Source organism: Drosophila subobscura, chromosome J, assembly GCF_008121235.1.
Source record: "Drosophila subobscura isolate 14011-0131.10 chromosome J, UCBerk_Dsub_1.0, whole genome shotgun sequence".
NCBI lineage: Eukaryota > Metazoa > Arthropoda > Insecta > Diptera > Drosophilidae > Drosophila > Drosophila subobscura.
In genome coordinates this window covers 1,319,456-1,343,192 of record NC_048532.1, presented here as the reverse complement: position 1 = coordinate 1,343,192, position 23,737 = coordinate 1,319,456, and the positions used below count along the sequence as shown (strand labels likewise).

At 42.5% G+C, this 23,737-nt stretch overlaps 2 protein-coding genes across 3 annotated transcripts in view; both read left to right on the top strand.

Moving 5' to 3' along the window:
- The first annotated feature begins 780 nt into the window (after window positions 1-780).
- Window positions 781-1,325, top strand: LOC117895086. Its single transcript, XM_034802483.1, has one exon. It carries the CDS (start codon window positions 810-812, stop codon window positions 1,308-1,310), a length of 501 nt encoding a protein of 166 aa, XP_034658374.1. The 5' UTR covers window positions 781-809; the 3' UTR covers window positions 1,311-1,325.
- An 820-nt stretch (window positions 1,326-2,145) lies between these two features.
- The window catches only part of LOC117895080 (venom dipeptidyl peptidase 4), a 46,515-nt gene continuing 24,923 nt past the window's right edge, over window positions 2,146-23,737 (top strand). The window contains exon 1 of one of the 2 annotated variants that reach the window (XM_034802470.1): window positions 2,146-2,275. The gene's annotated coding sequence lies outside the window, so the exon portion shown is untranslated. The remainder of the gene's footprint in view (window positions 2,276-23,737) is intronic. The other variant, XM_034802471.1, reaches the window with a different exon arrangement.

The window sequence follows — 23,737 nt, the reverse complement described above, 5'->3', positions numbered from 1 at the left end:
TTTGGTCGCACACTCTGCCTCGTGAAGTGTTTGGCTCAGGGGGAGGGGCGAGCTGAAAGGGCGTGTTGGTGAGAGAAGGGATGTTATTGATTATGTAGATGACAGATGTAGAAAAATTTAAAAATTCGAAAAAATCATAAGATTACATTATGTATGTGCATGCATACATGCATATGTATCACGTTAAGGTTACATGCAAAAATATGTACACATAAATATACTGACTGAGTACCGGGTATACAATTTGTAACGCGTTCCAGCGTCCCATAACGTTCCTCCTCGATTTGAGTGTAGTGGGAGTGTCGGCGGTGTGCTTCAAGAGCTCTGACCAATTAACAAGGCTTTTTTCCCCCATTGAAAAGCACATTGAAAAAAATAATTCAGATGGAGAGATTAAGGGAATGTGGGAATGTGGCTCGGTAATCCCGATGGTTGGTCGTCATTTTGCTTAAACTCTTAACCCATACTAAAGGACACGCTGGTGCCCACAGAACGTTTAATTATAAATGCACCACCAAGCAGAAGCCGAAAGCAACTGTTCTGTCATAAAAATGTCCTTCCTGTGGGGTACGGTCCCTCGGCCTCTTGAGTAGCATAGGCTAATGACGACCATGACGACACGGAAAGGAGAAGTGGAGGTGGGTGCCCGTGCGAAACTGTCATAATGTTTAATGCATAATCGGCTTACTCAGTTAATTATTGTAATTGATGACAATCAAATAATTGAGGAACAAACACAGCAGGCTACAGTTTCACCCTGTCTCCATCAGTACTAGCCCCAGCTCGTACGGACTAAAATATTCTCGTACATGTATATGAAAATATTATATACGCAAGTACACATGATGTCTATGAATACCAGCTACCGCTGCATGATACTGGAATGTCTTCGGGAGAATGCCGCCAACATGCGGATTGAACATCAGGCACTATGCGACCGCATCAGAATTGCCCTGCAGACTTCCCGCGAGAGTCTCCGACGAATCGAAAACATGAACCACCAGCTACAGGAGATAAAGGTTACTGTTCACAATGCATTGGCCTCAATCAGTCAGCCAGAGCCAGCCGATGTGAAATATGTAGTCCGCGATATATACAATGTATTAGCAGATAATGTGGCTGCTTTACTATCAAACTCAGTGTTCGAATCGGTCACCCACTGTCTGCACACGGTCCCTGACTCAAAAACCATTGAATCATACGATGGCGCGATCATCACATTGGACAATGATCCAGTTCCGGAGAGAGTTCCCGATTCAGACTCGGACCCTCAGTCTACTGCAGAGTCTTCTGCTGAATTTCAGGACTGAAAGACATTTAGAAACGCTACAGTGACAGGGGAAATTCCAACCTGATTTGCTGACAATTCTATGAATACAGTGAATTCAAATTTGTGTTATTTATTTCGTTTTTATTTGAATTAAAACCTGGACTTGAGCTCGTCCAAAGCTGTCCTACCAGAAACTAATATTAAGTAGAAGTAGAAAATATTATTCTAAAATTATCCTTAATTTCTGCCCAAATGTCTTGATTTCCAGATTTGTATCACAAACAAGTCCTTAGACAAATACACTTAATACCCATTTAGATTATTAAACAGCCGGGACATCAAACTACACATAACGTAACTATATGTACAGCTCTGCGCTGGTATCTCCATCATAAAAGTATTGTAACAACTGGACGAGACGACCAAGAGCTGGGAGCTGGGGGCTAAGACAAGCCCATTTCGTACTCCGAGTTGTGTGGACTATCCGAACGATTTGTCGTTGATTTTCCCACTCGCATACACACACTCCAGCACACTGACACTTATACGTACATACATACATTGTATATCTGCACATCGCCCATACGCAGAGTGTGACCCTAAGAGGAGTATGGTCGCGCACTCTTAACGACGAAAAATTACCAGAAAAGCAACCTGTTGCACGCCCAGTCCACCAGCTCTCACTCTCTCACTCTCTCTCTCCCTCTCTTTCGCTCTCTCTGCCTCTCTCTCACTATCTCTGGTCGTTAGCTGTTCTGTTTTGCTATGCTCTTTCGCCGGCTTTCCACTAACGTCAGGTTTCGCTCTGAGCCGATTCCGTTCGGCTCCGCCAGCTCTGGCTAAATGCTCTGCCGTTCTCCAGCTGGGGCTAAATATTCAGTTGCCGCTTGACTGTCGAACGTTTCGGTTCGGTTTCGGTTCGGACTTGGATTCGCTTCGAGAAAATCTCCTCCGCGGAAGTCAGTTTCGTGTAGTTTGTGCCTCCGTGTGAGTGTGGGAGTATCTGTAAGTTCGCCCTCGCTTGTCTCAACCAGCCTCAGATACGGGACGGATAGTAATTGCATCGACTCGATCTATTGGAATTTTGAGAGGCATTCCTCTGCAATTGCCGCCATACAATCATCGAGCTATCTATCTATCTCTCTGGGTGTCTGATTCAGTTCCCATATTTGTGCCTGTGTTTTCTCTCGTTTCCATTCAAACTAACAAGTTCTGCAATCCCCATTTCGACTCTCCGACATCCACCGTAATCAAGTTTCGCCTAGTTATAATTCCGATTCCGTTCTCAACCGGAAGACGTGCTCGCCGCCGTTGTGTCTACAGAACAAAAATAGGAAGAGTAAAGCCAACTAAAGAGCCAAAAACGAAACAGCATCAACAACATCAAGCAGTAATATATTTTGTTGTAGCCGCATTTCTTGTTTATATAGAAACAACATCAGCGACAGAAAAAGCAAAAAAGTACGAATGCAAGCGAAGACATTTGCTGCCGAGTGTTATGAAGTGGTCAGAAACTTGGGTTGTGCCTGTCTAAAGAAAACGTAGTACATATGTATGTACATATATACTTATTTAGCACAAAGCAAACACATATGTATGTACATAGTATACATACATACATATTTACATATGTACATAAAAGAGCATTTCCTTGGCTTCCTGCCGAAATCACAAAATGAGGCATTAAACTAATTGGAAAAGCTCTGCGGTTCTGCTAGCCAGAGTCACAACGAGCCTTTAAGAAGTGATCAACGGAATAAAACAATTCCACAAAATAATACCATAGTGAGAGCCTAAAGAAAAGCTATTCAAAAAAAATACAAAATATATTTATATTGAAAAATTACTCTGAATACTATATTTTCTGGAAAACGGTATGCCTTTAGGCTTTAAAGACTTTATAAATAAATCACTAAATAAATCTGAAAATCGAGACCTATAATTGACTAAATGATATGAAAATAAAAGTGAATAATAACCAATTATGTTTTCATGTATTTTCAAATACAGAAATTTTCTATTATTCAAAAGCTAATTACAAAAATATAACAAGAATGTATGTCAGTTGACACGCAACTTATTTTCCATGAAATTCTTTTATGAAATGGTGCATGTTAATTCATCCATAACGTTACGGCAAAATTTTTAATATTTACAAATATTACAAAAAAATTAGAAAGAAATACATTTCTCATCGTTCAAAGAATTTTTGGCTGGACAAGAAAAGAAAAAAGAGAGGTCGAAACCAAGCAATCTGAGTGCGAATCAGGAGGAGAGATAAGGTCACTTATAAGTTGTTAAAATTACTTCTGAGGAATACCTGTGTTAAATAAGGAAGGGAGCCCTTCAATTTTCAAAATAATTGAAAAATAGAATTCCGTGATGCTTTCAGCATGCAAATTCGAGTATTTATGTGAACGCGGTAGCGAGCGAGCATTCAACCAGCTGTTCACGAAATCTAGGCCGTTTTAATTGCTCTCTATATGCACACCCAACTTATACACACATTCACAAACTATTTTTAGCACTGTGTTCCATAGATACAAACTGCTTGGCGTGTGAGTAATATTCCAAAAACTGATTGATAAAAACTCAGCATTGAATTTATGGCCACATTTTGAGAAGAAAACGTTAGCCGCACTGTGCGGAATTCAGAGTTTCTACATCATTCGGCAGATAACACTACTCGACAAAATCGACAATGACAATATCGGGCATTAAAATTGTTTAATGAATTATGGTTTTTTCTATGCCAGCACTTTTTTTTAAAGAATTTTTAAAGTCTGGTATTTTTTTTAAGGTTTTTTCAGAGGTAGTGGTTTGCTTTTTTACATATGTTACTTAAGTTTCTTAGATCTGGTTGTAAAGAACTGTATTTATCTGAAAATCGGATTGATGCAGCTAAAAAGGAGAACCAAACACTGTGTGGTTTTAGCTTACTGTCTGGGAAATATTAGGCTTTGAAATTCAAAAATATTAATTTTTGTGACGTATTTTAAACAATATGTCGACTTTAAAAACAAAGGAAAAGTCGGAAAAAAGTATACCCTGGGCTTTGTGCACAAAGTGAATGTATGTAACGCACAGAAGGAAACGTCTCCGACCCCATAAAGTATATATATTCTTGATCAGCATCAATAGCCGAGTCGATTGAGCCATGTCTGTCTGTCCGTCTGTCCGTCCGTCCGTCCGTCCGTCTGTCCGTCTGTCCGTCTTGTTTGTCGGCTAGTTCTCAGAGACTATAAGAGCTAGAGCCACCAAATTTTGCATCCAGACTGCTGTATGCTCACACTGAAACCAGTGTATTTCAAAAATGAGCCCCGCCCCCTTCCGCCTCCGCAAAAGGGCGAAAACCTCCCAAATCTAAAATTTTGAAGATAGCAGAAAACTAAAAGCGCCATTCCGTAGGGAATGACCATATCTATCAGATCACCAAATTGGGATCCGATTGGATAATTATTATAGCCACAATGAAGAAATTAATTTGCAGTAGCCAAACCCACCCCGTCCCGCAGCATTCACACTCTGCTTCGCGCTGTTTATGGCCTGGCCCCTGACACGTCACTGCCTCTGCCTCTGCCGCTGCCTCTGCCGCTGACTCTGCCGCGACTCTGCAGTGTGTGCCTATAGGGGATGGTGGCGAGCTAAAGGAGCGTGTTGGCGTGAGCAGTGTTGTTGATGTAGATGACAGATGAAGAAAAATGTAAAATTTGACAAATAACCGCTAAAGTGCAGATGTAGTACTGAGTGCCGGGTATAAAAGTTGTGACGCGTAAGAAGCGTCTCACACGTCCCTTCTCGTTTTTGACTTTTCCCGAGCTTTTAAAGTCCAAATTTCAAAGTTTAATATTTCCCAGGTAAAAAAACTAAAACTAACGAGAAGGGACGTGTGAGACGCTTCTTACGCGTCACAACTTTTATGCCCGGCACTCAGTACTACATCTGCAACTTAGCGGTTATTTGTCAAATTTTACATTTTTTCTTTATCTGTCATCTACATCTAAAACACTTCTCACACCAACACGCTCCTTTAGCTCGCCCCCCTTCCCTAGACCAACACACTGCAAACTCATGGCAGAGGCAGAGCCAGCGGCAGAGGCCAGTGTGCGGCCACTGCGCGAAGCAGAGTATGAATGAGAGAATGTGCAAAAATCAAATATAAGCTGCGGGACGGGGTGGGTTTAGCCAAGGCTATGGCAGAGGCGGAGGAACGGCAGGGGCAGACGCCACACACTGCGCGAAGCAAATATAAGCTGTGGAACGGGGTGGGTTTGGCCACTGAAAATTATTTCTCCATTGTGGCTATAATAATGATACAATCGGATCCAATTTGGTGATCTGATAGATATGGTCATTCCCTACGGAATGGCGTTTTTAGTTTTCTGTTATCTTCAAAATTGTAGATTTGGGATGTTTTCGCCCTTTTTCGGAGACGGAAAGGAACGTGGCTCATTTTTTAAATACACTGGTTTCAGTGTGAGCATACAGCAGTCTGGAGCCAAAATTTGGTGGCTTTAGCTCTTATAGTCTCTGAGAACTAGCCGACAAACAAGACGGACAGACAGACATGGCTCAATCGACTCGGCTATTGATGCTGATCAAGAATATATATACTTTATGGGGTCGGAGACGTTTCCTTCTGTGCGTTACATACATTCACTTTGTGCACAAATACAATATACCCTATTTACTCTTCGAGTACCGGGTATAAAAAGTGTTTGGGTCTACTTTTTAACTGCATCAATCAGCTTTTCAGATAAGTTCTTTATCACCAGATAATTACATAACAGCATATCCAGCAGCCTGCTTAGGATTTTCGGACTCAACAACCGATAAAAGATAACTGAAATAAGATTGCCAAGTACCCAAAAAGAGAGGAAATTTAATAATTGTCTGCAAAGGACAGATCATAAATAAAATTGAAAACGGCTCAAAAAAAAAACGAGAAGGGACGTGTGAGACGCTTCTTACGCGTCACAACTTTTATACCCGGCACTAAGTACTACATCTGCACTTTAGCGGTTATTTGTCCAGTTTTACATTTTTTCTTCATCTGTCATCTACATCAACAACACTACTCACACCAACACGCTCCTTTAGCTCGACACCCTCCCCTAGAAACACACACTGCAGAGTCGCGGCAGAGTCAGCGGCAGAGGCAGCGGCAGAGGCAGAGGCAGTGACGTGTCAGGGGCCAGGCCATAAACAGCGCGAAGCAGATTGTGAATGCTGCGGGACGGGGTGGGTTTGGCCACTGCAAACTAATTTCTTCATTGTGGCTATAATAATGATCCAATCGGATCCCAATTTGGTGATCTGATAGATTTGGGAGGTTTTCGCCCTTTTGCGGGGGCGGAAGGGGGCGGGGCTCATTTTTGAAATACACTGGTTTCAGTGTGAGCATACAGCAGTCTGGTGCCAAAATTTGGTGGCTCTAGCTCTTATAGTCTCTGAGAACTAGCCGACAAACAAGACGGACAGACGGACAGACGGACGGACGGACAGACGGACAGACAGACATGGCTCAATCGACTCGGCTATTGATGCTGATCAAGAATATATATACTTTATGGGGTCGGAAACGTTTCCTTCTGTGCGTTACATACAACCGTTATCCGCACAAATACAATATACCCTATTTACTCTTCGAGTACCGGGTATAAAAAGAAAAAAGTTTTATAAAAAGTGGGTTTGGTTCCTTAAGTAAAAATCGTGTCGGGTAGTGTAATATGCGCTTGATCAAAAAATCCCACTAGGGAACAACAAAAGGGGAATCATACAAAAGACAACCGAATCAACAAAAAGCCGACTGCAAACACATATACAATATATGAACCGGTGGAGCTCCATTAAAATCTTATCAAAACTAGTTTTATTATTTTAATTTTTGCATTCATTTGTTTGCGCTCTCGTGTTTTGGGTTTAGCTGGCAAAAACTATTGAAATTAAATACATATAATTGAATTAAAGCGAGGTTTTAAAAGTTTTTTATTGAAAAAAGTCTAAAAAAATCGTTTGGAAAAATGAATCAAAGTCATGGGGCTACAATTATATTTTATATCTACATATGTATTTATCGGCAATAAAACAAAATAATTAATGGGGCGAAGCTATTTGAAGCTAACGTATAATTTCCTTGACAATATTTACCTAAATTCACTCATAAGTATGTACATATGTATGTATGTAAATACATATATGTACATATGAGTATGTTCAAATATGGGATGTGTGCAGTGTTACAAAAACCAAAACTAAGTCCCGGTTCATCGGCTCAACACTTTGAAGGAAAATCAATCCAATTTTAGCAACAAATTCATTTAAAAAGAATTAGGCGGTCGCCAGCTAAAACAACAACAGACTGGCACAGGGCAGGACGGAAACTTAAGAGATTTATGCCTTTTCTGGTCCTCGTTCTGTAAGCTTAATTAACAATAGAATCTTGGCTGGGATAGGAATTTTCGGGGGGTGGATGGTTTTAGCAGATACGCCTGGCGGCGCTTGAGCTCGAGTGAGGCTGTTACACTTTCATTCCCTCCCAGGCCACTCTTTGGGAAGTTCTCCTTAGGTTTAAGCATTTTGAGCATCGGATTGCCAAAATAGTATACAGCGATAATAAAAGATATGACTTAAATGTTCAACGAGTAGGAATCTTGTGAAAGAAACGCTTCATACGCGCCACAACTTTTATTCCCGGTACTCAGTCAGTATACCCTAGAGGTTTTTTCGAATTTTAAATTGTTTCTACATCTACCTCACTACTCCCGCCAACACGCCCGTTTAGCTCAACATCCTCCCCCAGTGTGCTCTCCCTCATGTGCGAGCGAGAAAGAATGAGCAACAAAAAACAATCACAAGAAAAGCTGCTAGAAGGGATAATGATCCAATTTAATCCCAATTCGGTCATCTGATGGATATGGTCATTCCCTACGGAATAGCATTTTTAGATTTATCTTATCTTCAAAATAGTGATACAGCACATTTTCCCCCTTAGTGTGAGCGGATGGGGCGGGGCGAAATTTTAAAATACACTTGTTACAGTGTGACATCCCAGCCATCTGGATGCAAAATTTGGTGGCTCTTGCTTTTATAGTCTCTGATAACCAGGCGCACCTCAAGACGTACGGACAGACAGACATGGCTATATCGACTCGGTTATTGATGATGATCTAGAATATATATACTTTATGGGGTCGGAAACGTTTCCTTCTGTGCGTAACATACATCCAATTTTGCCCAAACATACAATAGACCGTATTTACTCTTTGAGTAACTTACTAAACTTACTATTTTTGGTGACCACTGGCTCCAGCTCCAGCGAATGGCTCTGGCAGCTTCATTGCGCATTCAAGTGGCCCCCTTTGGCAAATGAAAATGAAAATAAAACGAGAACTTGCCTATCGCCATGCCCAATTGAGTTCGTTTGAGACTGACGGAGATTGGCCCCGTTTCCGTCTGCGCTGGTTGCCCCGGCTGATTTGACAAAAGTACTGCATTGGTTTTCTGATCCCTGCTTGACTGGCATAGTTTCCATCGCCTCATTTGAGGCGGAAAAATTGCGTATGCGTCGCTTGTTTCCGGCGTGAAATAAAAAAGACACGCCGCCTGAAACACAGCCCTATTAAAAAGCAAATAAACAAGGCATGGTAAGGGACACAGACACATTGATTTCTTTCGGTTGGTTTTCGTCACACGAATTTACATTGAAGAAAAGGGTGTGCTATGGGAAAAGTGGCATAAATTGTATACGAAGCTGAAGCTATTACTTTAATTCGATGTAGAGAATACGCGATCCATTCTAATATTTTAGTAAACTAAAGGAAAATATTGCAAGTGTTATAAAAAGGGTATCTGAACGGTTACCAACCGTCACATTAAGCCTGAAACAAGCTAATTAACACATAATAATAACATAATAACACATTTTCACAGACCAAAACCTGACTCTGGCTCCGACTCTGGCTCCGGGCTTGGGTTTGGGTTCCGGTTCTGCACTTCCCCAGGCTCCCGTCTAGGCTGAGTGATTAATTTTCATATTTCTAATAAAATGATAAAATGTTGGACACGCAAAGAAAACGAGAAGTAGGGAGCTGAAAAGAAAATCAGAACGGCCCACTCAAAATGGCTTACAAGCGAATGGCGTGGCGCGTGTGTAAGGATGAGGGTGAAAAATATGTTGAATGCATGCTCACTTTTATATGGTTTATATGCTCCATGGATCCCATATGAACTGCATAATGAGTGGCATTGAACGGGTGCGGCGAAGGGGTGTGTCCAACGAGTATAGTTAACATTGAAAGCCCAACGAGTGCGTCAAATGAGAAATTTGCAAACATGTGTGGCAACAGGAGGCGTATGGGTATGGGAGTGGGTGTGGGTGTGGGTGTGCGTGTGCGTGTTAGCCCTCTAATACTTGAACACTCTTTCTCAATGGCTTTTCATGCTAACGTCACACACAAACATAAACACAGACCCATTTTCATATCTACATAGATGAAAATGGAAAAGATTCCCGTCCTTCGTGTGAGCGGCAAGCTTAGTGGCTGATTAAAGGACAAACGTACTTTAGTGTTAACTGAAAGTGTCGAGTGAAATCGAGAGAGCGAAGGTACCTACTTTTTTACATTTTTAATGTATAAACGAAATGGTTATAGTTATTATATTGCTGCAACTGTGGCAGTCCAATGAGGCATTTCCAATTGCGGCTTTGCGGGCTGTGGTCGAGCCATTGTCTATTAACCTTTTGCTGAAAGTTTACCGGATTGATTATAGTACACAGCTAATAACATTTACATATTTGCGGTATTTATGCTGGACAATTAAATTGTGTCGTAACAAACTCATTTGATTAGATGGTAATTATGTAAATACATACAAATACAATTTTATTCTGGAGTTAATATTCTATATGTAATGTGGGCCGTATCCTGGCTTCAAGTTCTATTATAAATAATGAATTCGGAATGCCGCCGAACTGTCAGATTCTTTATGGTACCAGAACTAAGATAAATACATACCTACTACTACATATGTTCCTATAATAGACGCGAAAGGGCTTTAAGGAGCTGACCGTGGGCTTTAAGAAGCAGTACGATCGGCTTCTAGCCATGGAGTCTCAGTTCAGCGGTTTTAAACTGCTGAATGAGTTTCCTAGGCGCAAAAAAGTCACTCCTCGTGATCTGCAAGTGCCTGTCCCTCGATCGCTCGCTGCTGATCAACTGTCTCCGTCCACTCCGATAGTGCAGCAGCTAATTTCGTTTGCCACTCCAATGGCAACGACAGCTGCTGGTGATCTAGTTTCGGCTACCGAATCGATCATCTCGGAGAACATGCAGCCAGTTAGCACTGTAGCGTCCGTGTCTGTCGAGTCCGTTCCAAAGCCCATCCCATCTATTTCGATCCCACCAGAATAAACGTCCCGGACCACCGGATATTGCCGTCACAGGTATCAGACCTGTGGTGCCAAAACCTCTGGTGGGAGTCACACCAAAGCGGCAAGTTTTTGTCTCTCGGCTTGCCCCTGACCTCACATCTAATGATGTAACTGCTTTTATACAAAGCAAAATAAAAACCGATGCCTAAAGGTGGAGAAGTTTAATTTCTCTTATGCCAGGGAGATATCCTCTTTCAAGATTAGCGTGTCTCCAACTCATTTCGAGACCATTTGCTCATCCAAATTTTGGCCAGAGCACCTGGTTGTGAAAGAGTTTAAGGCTAAGAAGAAAAATAGGCCCCCCATAACTCTTCCTAGTAGTGAGGCCAGTGCTCCTTCCTCCTCTACTCTTTCCTCTTCTGCTTATTCCTCCTCTGCTCTGCCCACCACTTCCCACTCCTCGCAGTCAAAAAACTAATTTCCCTCGTTGTAGCCTATCAAAATTCTCGCGGCTTACGTAGTAAGCTGAGCACACTTTTTATGGATAGTTTCACATTTTCATCCCATGTTATTGTGTTTACCGAAACCTGGTTAAAGCCGGACATTCTTAGTTCCGAAGTTTTGGCAGATAGGTACACAATTTATAGGAATGATCGTTCGTCTCGGCGTGGAGGAGGCGTTCTGATTGCAGTAAACTCTTACTTCACGTCGGAACTTTTCATAGTCCAGGTTTCACAAGACTTGGAATTCCTCTGTGTTACACTGATTCTTCCCGGCCAGTCTATTTATGTCACTTGCTCGTATATTCCACCGACTTCGGATGTATTAATATACGAGCAGCACTTGTCCGCCTTAAAAACTGTATCTTCCTCGCTATCTGACAAAGACCATTTAATAGTTCTTGGGGATTTCAACCTGCCAGGTACTGTTTGGTCTTCGGTTAACGAGTCAAATAACCTTGTGCCCATGTCACGACATGATTTTATTGATGGCTTATTAGACCTATCCCTGTCTCAAGTCAACCATGTGAAAAACTCCTTGGGTCGATTATTTGATCTGTGCTTTGTCTCGGATCCGACCTTATCGTTGTTAACACGAGCACTCCCGCTCACTATTCCTGAAGACTGCTATCATCCTACTTTCGAAGTGTCGGTAGATATTGGACCTACTGTATCGGATCGTGCGGGTAGGCTATCTGAACGCGTCCGCTGCTTTCGTAAAGCCGAGTTTACGAAGCTCAATAACTTAATTAGGGATTTTGATTGGTCCGCTCTGTACTCGTGCACTGACGTCATTGAAGGCACAAACATTTTTTACAATGTACTTGACACAATTTTTGACACGTGTGTCCCACTCTCATGTCCGACTAGATCTGCGAAACCTCCTTGGTTCACCAAAGAGTTATCCAGTCTAAAGAACCTAAAATCAAGACTATTTAAAAAAATCTCAAGAAGTTGGTTCTCCCTCTTCTCTTTCTAATTACTTAATAGCTCGGTCAAATTTCACTGTTCTTAATGCTCAATGCTATAGGAACTACCTACTTCGATGCAGGATACGTTTTTCACAGGACCCTAAACAGTTCTACAGCTTTGTAAACAGTAAGCGTAGAACGTCCGCACATCCATCCATGCTATCATTTTTGAATATGTCGGCAAACAATGAGCAGGCAATCGCCGATCTTTTTGCACAATTTTTCCAAACCACCTATTCCCAGGAAAGCTACCCAGGCACTATGTATCCATATAGTTTACCAAGGTCGAATGGCATTTTCTGCCCTATGTTAAATGAAGGCTCCTTACTTCATGAACTTAAATTAGTTAAGCCGGTATTTTCACCGGGCCCTGACGGAGTTCCCGGCTGTGTACTCAGGTACTGTGCCGAGTCTCTGTGCGGACCTTTGCTTAAATTATTCAATCTTTCCATCCATTCTTCTAGCTTTCTCCCCATCTGGAAGGAATCCTTTATAATTCCTCTCCATAAGAAAGGTAGCAAGTCTGACGCCAAAAACTATAGAGGTATATCTAAGTTATCCGCTATTCCTAAAATGTTCGAGAAAATTTTAACTCCGCACTTGCAACATCTTTGCAAATCACTTATATCTCCAGCTCAGCACGGATTTATACGGCGACGATCAACAACCACTAATCTTTTAGAGTTCACCTCCTTTGTCATTAAAGGATTCCAAGGTAACTTGCAGACGGATGTTATTTACACTGACTTCAGTAAGGCATTCGATTCTGTAAACCACTCTCTTCTTGCACAAAAGCTCGACCTTCTAGGGTTTCCGCCCAATCTGTTGAGATGGATTTCTAGCTACCTGTGTTCTAGGTCTCAAAAGGTCCGTTTCAAAAACTCCTTATCTTTACCTGTCATGGTTACTTCTGGAGTACCACAGGGTAGCCATTTAGGCCCCCTTACTTTTCACACTCTTTATTAATGACCTGCCTTCTGTCTTAACAAATTCTCGAATACTTATGTATGCGGATGATGTTAAGCTCTGTGTCCAGTATAAGGACATCTCATTTCACTCTCGCTTGCAATCTGATCTCAATAGCTTTCAGTCATGGTGTTGCGCAAATATGTTACACCTTAATGCCTCGAAGTGCAAAGTAATGACTTTTCATCGCTCCAGCCCCTTACTGGCACCTTACACCCTCTGCGGTAGTTCTCTTGAGAGAATTACATTAGTTGATGATCTTGGTGTTAAACTAGACCCCAAGTTAAAGTTTTCTGAACACATTTCTACCATGGTAAATAAAGCCATGGGTGTGCTTTGGGTTTATAAAGAGGTGGTCAAAGGAATTTGATGACCCCTACATAACGAAGACTCTCTATATCTCGCTTGTTCGTCCGATTTTTAGAATACGGCTCATGTGTATGGTGCCCTCAGTACAACATACATCAGGACCGTATTGAATCAGTACAGAAAAACTTCTTATTATTTGCCCTACGGGGCCTCAACTGGGATGCAACTGTGAGACTGCCATCCTACCGTAGTAGACTTCTTTTAATAAATCTTCCATCCTTAGTTAGTCGTAGAAAAATGCTTGGTGTAATTTTTATGCACAACTTGATCAAGGGGGATGTAGACAGCCCTGACTTGTTGAGCCGCGTAAACTTTACGATTCCCATTAGACCCACTAGAAACTATATTCCTTTGTTCCTTCCAATGTGTAGATCGAATTATGCCTTGCACGAGCCCTTTAGAGTGTTATGTTCGGATTATAATTCTCTCTATCACATTATATCCTCGACTCACTCCCTTCCTCTTCTTAAATCTCTTATACTAGCCTACCTCTCCCGTAGTTAATTTAATTTTTGACTTTGATAATTTTGCTTGCTTAGCTATAGTTGCTCTAGTTTAGTTGTGTTTAGTTCTAATTTTCCTCGAATATTAGCCTAACATCTATCTTTCCTGCATGCTCGCGACCGGTTCGGTTAATCGCGCCGCGCGTCATGCGGCAGCGCCCCTCGGTCGGTTGGGCGAGAGGAGGGCTGCGTTCTGCTGGGTTCCGCGCGTAACAGGCTTTGGCTTGGTGTCGCATGGGCCACTTGATGGTGCAGTCATTGCATATCAACGTCCAGACAACGTCCAGACAATATGGTACCGGGTATTTCACACGTTCCTACTCGTTTTGATAGTCAATTGTACTTATCATTTCATACTCCAATGCTTCAATTGTATACACTTCACTCACATTCTCTTTAACTAATATGCCACACAGCAGAAATTTGTTTCCTTGACATCACAGTGTTGGATTATGTTAGACGCCTAAACTCCATAGTAAATACCAGAAAAAATAAAACTAAAACGAACGTCTGAAGCGATAGATGCCAAACACATTTTATTAAGCGTTTAGTGACATATCCGACATTCATTGAGTAACAGAGACAGATAATGAACCAGACAGAGAGAGAGAGAGAGAGAAAGAGAGAGAGCCAGACAGAAGTCCATTCTCGTTGCAATTTTCTTTTTTGGATAGCTTGTACTGTGCGCGCAAGTGGCACTCCAATTAAAATGATTGTCTTAATGCTGGGCCCAGCGTCAGTGGCTATTGTAACGCGGCGAGTTGATTCATTCAGTCTAGTTTTTGGAGAGTGCTCCATCCGGCAAGCATCCCACCAGCTAGCCCTCATTACCCATTCGCTCATTCGCCCATTCGGTCCGTCAGTATGCTTGGGGAACAAAAACAAAATCATCACTTAATGTGCTCAACATTACTCACTTGCACTTGCACGTACTGGCCTAATTTATTTGATTACCCTCACAAAATCTCAAACTTTTGTTCCCACTTATTTTCTGTAAATAACTTAAGTTGCAGAGAGCACATGAAGCCTTTGTCTAATTTAAAGTTTTATTCTGGGAGGGAATGCTCGTTAGCGCTAGTCTAATCGGATTGCCAAGTTTATGGCTAAGAACGGAGAAATCTAATCGATGTTGTTAGCAGAAGTGTGCAGCTCATAATTTAGAAACTGGCGATAAGTGATACGCTTATTTCTGACTGGGAATAAAAAAAACAGGAACTGAAAACGAACGAGAAGGGACGTGTGAGACGCTTCTTACGCGTCACAACTTTTATGCCCGGCACTCAGTACTACATCTGCAACTTAGCGGTTATTTGTCAAATTTTACATTTTTTCTTCATCTGTCATCTACATCAACAACACTGCTCACGCCAACACGCTCCTTTAGCTCGCCACCCTCCCCTAGAGCAACACACTGCAGAGTCAAGGTAGAATCGCGGCAGAGGCAGCGGCAGGGACGTGTCAGGGGCAGAATGAGAGAATGTGTAAAAAACAAATATAAGCTGCGGGATGGGATGGGTTTGGCCTCTGCAAATTAATTTCTTCATTGTGGCTATAATAATGATCCAATCGTATCCCAATTTGGTGATCTGATAGATATGCTCATTCCCTACGGAGTGGCGTTTTTTTTTATCTTCAAAATTGTAGATTTGGGAGGTTTTCGCCCTTTTGCGGGGGCGGAAGGGGGCGTGGCTCATTTTTGAAATACACTTGTAACAGTGTGAGCGTACAGAAGTCTGGATGCAAAATTGGTGGCTCTAGCTTTTATGGTCTCTGAGTACTAGGCGCTCATCAGGACGGACGGACGGACGGACGGACAGACAGACATGGCTCTATCGACTCGTCTATTGATGCTGATCAAGAATATATATACTTTATGGGGTCGGAAACGTTTCCTTCTGTGCGTTACATACAACCGTTATTCGCACAAATACAATATACCCTATTTACTCTTCGAGTACCGGGTATTAAAATTTAGAAAATAATTTCTTATTAGAATGCTTTGGGTAGATTTTTAGGCTTCCACCAATCAACAATGTGATTCTATAGTTCTCAGTCTCTTTGCCATTATTTAACACTAGACTGCACAATATAATTGTGTAACACTGCTGTCCGTCTACTTCCATCTACAGTGATTAAGCAGCTATGCCGGTCGAGTTGGCAGCTACATAATAATTCGCCTGCCTTCTCCATAGAACTTTAAAACTAATTATCTCATTCCTCCCTCTCTACTTACCAGCCCACAGCAGCACTCGTTTTCCACCCCATACCAAAATACTTGGACTTTTAATTTGAATAATGCGGATTGTTTTGGACTGCAAATGAAATAGCAAATGCAATGACCAAAGTTAGACAGCAGTTTTTGGTTTATCAAATATCACATAAATCACATGTCTGCCCGCTTAAGCAGTCATCGATAGCAGGAATACCATATAGAGCCCGTCAACGTTTTGATTATCAGGAACCGTTTTGCGGTTGCTAAAGGGGTACTTGTGCCAGGATTATCTTATCATGTACCCGTCCTATAATGTAGCAGATATTAAAGTTAAATGTGACTTTCATTCTGTGACGTAAACGTGTTTGCCTTTGCCCAAAAACTAGGACTAGGACTCCGAATTATATGCAGCTCCCCAAGAAGCCCATTTCTTAGTTTCTTTCTCTCCAGCTCGAATTGAGCTGAAGAAGAGAGCGGGGGCAAAATCAATATTTCAATTTTTCAACTATTTGGGGAGACTTTCATGGTAAAAACACATAGAGATAGATTGGATGGGGTCTGCTTCTGCCTCTCAGCGCCTATCATGAATATGTGTGTTTGTGTTTTGCTTGGAACAAAAGGAACTTTGTGGCCAAAACCTTGTAACAGTTTATAGAGCGAGAGAGACGCTAAAAAAACAATGGAAGAGTGGGACAGACGGAAACGACTGTTGCTAATTTGTTGTTGCTTTGATTCTCCTATGGTTTATTTTGAGTTCGTTTTGTCTTTGTGTCTCTTTCCTTAATAATTTATAGTGTTTTGGGTAGACCATGGCAATTTCTTTGTAATGCGCTTCGGGCTTTTATCCCTTGATTAGCCGGAAACAAAAACTACACGCAGGCAGTTTCCCTTTTCCACGTTTACTAAGGTGTTTGTGCACCTTTAAATTTAATATAATCAAAATTTTGAAATTGTATAATCCTAAAGCCCATGCTTATAACCATCCAAGTTTAACTCAAGTTTTGCGACTCGAACCCGGAATAGCGTACTTGTTTACTAAATGCCAAAACGAACTCAGTCAATTTTTTGATAAAGTTTTTTAGGGAACAAAAAAATGGACTCAAAAGTACTGAAGTTTTGAGTTCGCATCAGGCCAATTGGGGGTTACCGAGTCAGGGACTCTGCCATATTTCATTAAAGTTTTGTGTGTGATGTTCGGTGAACCTTTCTTGTTCTTCATTTTCATGTTATTATAAGAATCAGCTCATCAGCTCACTGGACTTTCTGTCTGGGGATGGAGAAGATAAACTTTTGCTTTTCTTTCAATGGAAATTTGTTGACAGGCCTTGAGAAACTTCATTTATTTAGGAAAATGGGAGAAAGCCATAAATTGGCCCAGTGGCTGATTAGAAAATAACATTTAAGCCGTCTATTATAAATCAAATTTTGCCGCCATGAATTGTGGGTTGATTAAAAGCTATTTATTACAGAATTATGTAAGACAAAATAACAATAGTATTAAGCAATATACCCACAGTCATACAAAAAATGCACTACACTTTTAGGAAAATATTGTTCCCCCACTTTTATTTGAATTTTCAGCATTATTTATTTAATTTTCATTAAATTGCCAAATTTATATCCTGTAACTTGCGTTCTTCCCAGTGCTCACTTAAATGTTGTAGTCTTCTGCTCAATCCCCAACCATTTCCCGAAAGACTCCAAACATTCAACCGGGCTTTTGTGTTCCGTTTCGTTTATTTCCTATATCAGCAGAGACACAGGCACATTTTAATAAGTTTAGTAAATACTGGATTTTATTGTGGATAATTTCATTTCTTGGTTTCTTATGTCAACAGATAGTCGAAAATTTAAAGAGTTGTGGTCGAAGAAATATGTGCAACGCAAATGTTGATCAACACAACAGCCGCATCGATGATGGATCGAATGATCCAATCTGTTAACAATTCGGTGATCTAATTGATATGGTCATTCCCACGTAATGGCGTTTTTAGATTCCTCTTATCTTCAAAATTGTGGTAGAGGGAATGACAATCCGAACATAAGACCCAAAACGATTCATGTAAGTTGCGGGCGCGTTTAAGCGGGCTTATCTCGGCTATCTCGGCTGGTGATGTCTAGTTTGGTTGCATGCGCCGCAGCCAGACACTGGCCTGTTAGGATTCCCACTAGTAGTCTGCAGTCCTAACGTGGTAGGTGCAGTAGGCCGAAGTCCGGCCAGCTTTTTTAGGTCGCTTTGTAACGCTCTAAGAGAGACCGGCACGCTCTCGAGTACTACTCTTCCGTCCTCTTGGAGCCGTTGTGTATATATGTATGCATATATAAAGGTTTTGAATCTGGTCCCGTCCCATTTTCCAGTCTTCGAGTCCCATAAGTGAGGTTGTTGTAATAGGCAAGTTTGGAGGGTCACATAATCAGTAAAACTTCCTTGCCAATTGAACTATGCCCGTAGCGTTGTGTCGTCAGGCTTCGCGATGCAATTAGGCGCTGTGCTTCCTTTCCTGCGATCTGCCGTGCGTGCATTTCAGCGTGTTTATTCCGAGTAGAATTTCGAGTCTCTGAGTTATCTCCATAAGCTTATGGTACGTCATTTTTCCGTAGCTTGCCACCACACTAGGACTCCGTACAACAGAGTTGGTCGCACCACCGAGATGTAGATCCACATGCTACTGAGCATCTTCTTGGATGCATAAAACTCAGTGTTGGTCTTCTTCACCCTTTCCAAATCATTGGGTCTCCAGGCCAGTTTGCTGTCCAGTAGAGTCACGAGGTATTTGACCTTTTGGTGCAAGCCTGGTTTGGCCGATTTTCGGGGGATCCATCTTGTACCTCTTGGTGAAGAGGATGAGTTCCGCCTCATTGGACTCCGTTGATACTGAGTCCTACTTCTTCCGCCCACTCACATATCTCCCTGACCACCACATTTCATAGGAGGGGAGACCTCTGTGTGCCCCCTTTACCATGGAATCGGTGCCCACTCTAATTGAACCCGTCTACAACTTAGGAGGTTCTTAATCCATGGGTTGATTGCTTGGTGGTTGTTGGTCGCTTCTAGGAGTTCCATAATCGCACTTGGGGCCACTTTATTGAATGCACCGGATATATCCACGAACACTCCTCTCGTATATATTTTTTGTTGTGAAGGGCTTTCTCGATGGCAGCTACTAACGAGTGAAGTGCCATTTCACCGATTTCCCTTTTGGTTTAAGCATGCTGGTTTTTTGACATCAGTCCCCCTACCTCATTCTTGATGTGTATATCCAGCAGCTTTTCTGATGTTTTCGGTGGAAAAGAGGTTAGGCTTATCGGTCTGTAGTCGTTGGGGCTAGGAGTGACTCACCTCTGTCTTTGATGTCGCGGATTCCCATTGGCGTCCATACCACTGAGAACACGCTGATCTTTGGAATCGGCTTCTGCCACCAGGCTCCTTAGTTCTTCAGGTTGAGCGGGCCTGTCGTGTGCAATATAGGAGGAAGCTACCATGAGGCGCTTCTTCTCGCTCTCTAGCATCACCACTGTCAGGTCATTCGTGCTGTAATGAGACATAAGATAAGCGTAGAAAACGTAATAGACTGAGGACTTTAGTACAGCCACTGAATTTCTGGTTTCTATCTAAGTCCGCGGGCCCTTGCTCCTTTGCAAAGAGGAGCTCCGCCGACGTAACTTTGCTTTTATGTAGATTGAGCTGCAGCACCCTCATCTTCATGGGTGGCTGGCTCAACTACAATGGACGGGTTGACCACTATCGTCAGACTCCGTCCTCTTCGTCCTTTGAGGAGTCGTTCAATGCCAGGGTCCTTCTCCACCTCGCTTACCTGCAGGGTGTGTGCGTCTTTGCCGTTGGGATGGCGTATCTGAGGCGCAGATATATCCGAATATCGAGTATAGGAGGTCCTACGCCTCTTTGTTTATCTGTAGGATCGCACATTGACCCCCCTCCTTGGGTTGCTCCCAACGTGCAGATTCCTCCAGTCAGCGGTTGCAATCTCTGGGTTCTGACGTTGAAGTAGCTTCAACGCCCGATCCCCTTGGATTGCGATGAAGAAGAGTACCTGCGCCTTTGGTATGGACTGGATTAGCTTGCTGTCCACCACCTTCAGTTTCGCCCCCTCTCACAACGCCTCCAGTTGACAGACCGTGCGCGTCAGACACCTTCGAGTTGGATCGTCGTTGCGCCTGAGGATTTTGACGCCATTGAGCCATTTGGCTCCCCATTGGACCCCTTTGGGCTGTGGGGTCTTCCTCCATTCGTGCCGCATGTGCACCACTTTCCACACCGTCTCTGTCATTTTCCCGTTTTCGTCGCTCCGCACAATGAGCGCCACGTTCAAATGTCGTTTGGACACCTCACTGACCTTTCACAGGGGCCTTTTCGTCTTTGGTGGAGGGACTGCGCCCTTGCTCGCCGGAGTGTTCTTAACGGCACTCTCGGTAGAGCGTTGCCTCTTAGTGGCGTGTGCGCCTGTGGACGTCCTCATTTGGGGCATCCTTGCGTATTGCAGGCATCCTTCCTCTATCCTTTGCTCGGCCCAGGTTAGCTTGGCCTTCTCCTCCTGAGAGAAATCCGCCTTGCCTCGAAGCCGGCTCTGTATCTTGAGGGCCGCCTTGTATTGCGCTTTAGCCTTTATCCCCTCCCTGGAACGCTTCGACCCTTCCCTATGCAGGGAGCTTGTGTCTGGTTCCGGCGAGCAAAAAAGTCTTTCTTCCTCCGTGTGGCTGATGGATAGTACACTATCCAGATCCGAGTCTGTAGCGACGACGGCATCTATGCGGATCAGCCTAGAGTGAGTTGGTTAGTCGCTATACAACAGACACGACCTGCTCCCGCGAGGTGTGACCGCTGGCGACCCGCAGAGAGGATTGCCCCTCCCCGTGCAAGCCAGTGATTGCCGCCATTCCACCGACGTTTGGATTGACATCCCAACTCGAATTTCCTTGTACTTTCGCTCCATAATTGGCCCGAAGATATCTGTGGCTAATATTTATCGGGGGGGGCCACCCGCTAGCGTTTTATGCCTACCCTCCAGGCACCTCTAGTTCGGTTCCCTCGATTTAAGATCGGGAAGACAATGCCCATGCCTTCGCTAGACACTGCATTACCTCGATCTAAGCAAGTGGCAATACATTACACTGTTCGGGATAATACATTGGCCATTGCCCAGCCTGCACCCTCAGGGAGGGTTCAGCCAAAGGATTTTTTCCACACAAAGTTCGTCTCTTTGTTTCTCTATTGGCTGAGGCACAACATTATGCTTTAAGTGGTACTTTATCAGGCTCTCGCAACTTTTTCGCTATTATTAAAACTATTTTTACTGCCAGTCCAGAGGGTGGGTGGATTTATTTTGTCATTTTCTTCACCTAAAATAAGCGAAAGTGTCTGCGTTTTTATTTCTTTCGGTTCGGGTTCGGGTTGGTTATTAAATGCTGCCTCCTTTAACTTCTGTGTTTGTATTCGGGTGTGCATGTGAACACTTTTAGTGCTTGGGCATTTAGGCTTATAGTCACTTTCCTTACATTGGATTAAATGTACATACCTACATATATGCTTATTTATGAACTTGCATCAATAAAATATTTTTGCAACAAATAAAACTTGAACCCAACGAGGGGGAAGGCAAACGGAGAAGGAGCAGCGCCAGCTGTGACGACAAACCATAGAAAAGAAGCGAGAGGCAAGGACAAAGCGAGAGAATGGAAACAATAACTAAAGAGAAAAAGAGAGAGAATATAAAACGAGGTGCGGCCATTCGTACTTTGGTGAGTTTTCTGAAAGGTTACGTGAAGAAAGGATCCCGAGGAGTAGGCACATGCAGGAAAGTTGTGCTGAACATAAATTGTTTCGTTGAGTTACCGTTTAGAAACGAAATGATTGAGGGCACTGGCACTCCCTGTGGCAACCCTTTGATATCAAAATGTATGGACAGCCACCTAGCTCAAAATTGCATTATTGAGTCTAATGGCAATAAAAGCAAAGGAATTAGCAATTGACCGAGTTTTTGGGTCTGAAGGCTGTGTAGGACGTGTATAGATTGCAATAGATTGTAAAACGCAGTAAATTGTAAGTTCTAAAGTAGATCCGAAATACTGAGACTGAGCCACTTTGTTATAATTTCGCTTCACATACCCCGGGTACACCTTCAAAGTTAATTAGATTTCACACTCTCACCATCGCTACCGTTTCGTTTAACCCCTTTTCCAACCGCCAACGCACACACACACACGCACATAAATGTATACATATATACATATGTATGTACATATGTATGAATACCTCAATTCCGCAAATGCCGAAGTGAATCCTAATTAAGCCATTTAATTGTTATATAAATCTCAAAGTGCGTCGCCTAGAGGCAGCGTCAAGCCCACAGGAACCGCAGAGACAGTGGTGGCTCCCGAGATGAAGCAAAGGAGAGAGGAAGCAGTCGCATTTAAAGTGTCGGGACTGTACTTGAATCGAAATAATACAGAGTGATTTCTTGTATATCGTAAATATTTACGATATTCAATAAACTTTTATTCTCCCATTTCTTTGTAAATATTTTAAAGTATTTTCTGTATTTTCCTCTGGTCAGGGACACACTGGCGCTGGTAAAACAGTTAATTGAAGTGCGTACTTGAGAGTAGTACAGAATTGTTAAAAGAGACAGAGAGATACGCGGAGCGTGAAAGCTTGTGGAGCCTGTAGTTGGCTTCCAGTTTGTTCCACTAATCGTTTCGCGTCTGCCGCTGTTTACTGCAGCCCTTTGTTCTCGCTTTTTCCATCAGACCTAAGCCGCTGCTCATATGCGAACCGTTTTCATCCAGCCGTTCGCTACTTATTTCCAATGGTGTAAAAGGAATCAAATTGTTATGTTTTTTCCCGGTGCGTAACTTGTCCGACTAACTTTGGCTATGACTTCATTTACAGAACCCAAAAACTCTGAAGGCCCCATTTCATGTCACGTGTTCCAGCGCCGGGCGACCAATTACTTAATTTTCTTTGCAGCTTCTGTTTTATATGTTTAGTTGGTACCCCTTTACTCTGTTTCTATCTCTCTCTTAGAAAGGGAGGCTCAGGGCTAAAACTGCAATGGGATGGCAAGCATTTGAAACTCTTTCCAGGCATGCAAAGACCTCTTCTTCTTCAGAGGAGGATGTTACGTTGTCAAACTAATTCCAATGCTCATTGCTAGGCTTTTGACATTTTTATAAAAATTATTCGTCGCATTGCAGTGGAGGAGATAAGAAAGTGCTAATGCACCCCAATCTTTTGGGAACTACAATTTAAAGAAATTTAAACGAAACCCAATAAAGGGTAAAATAATCGTATTCGAAATGGGTGTGTCACAATAAATTGATGTTCTGGATAGCTTTGTTGTCTTTTTAATTTATTTACTAAAAATGATGTTAATTGGAACCCCTTTTTCCAAACACTCCACAAATTAATGACATAAAAATGATAAAAAAAACAAACAAAAAATAAAACGAGAAGGGACGTGTGAGACGCTTCTTACGCGTCACAACTTTTATACCCGGCACTCAGTACTACATCTGCACCTTTGCGGTTATTTGTCAAATTTTACATTTTTTCTTC

Coding starts and splice junctions, on each gene's coding strand:
- LOC117895086 (XM_034802483.1), top strand. CDS start 810: ATGTATATGAAAATATTATATACGCAAGTACACATGATGTCTATGAAT.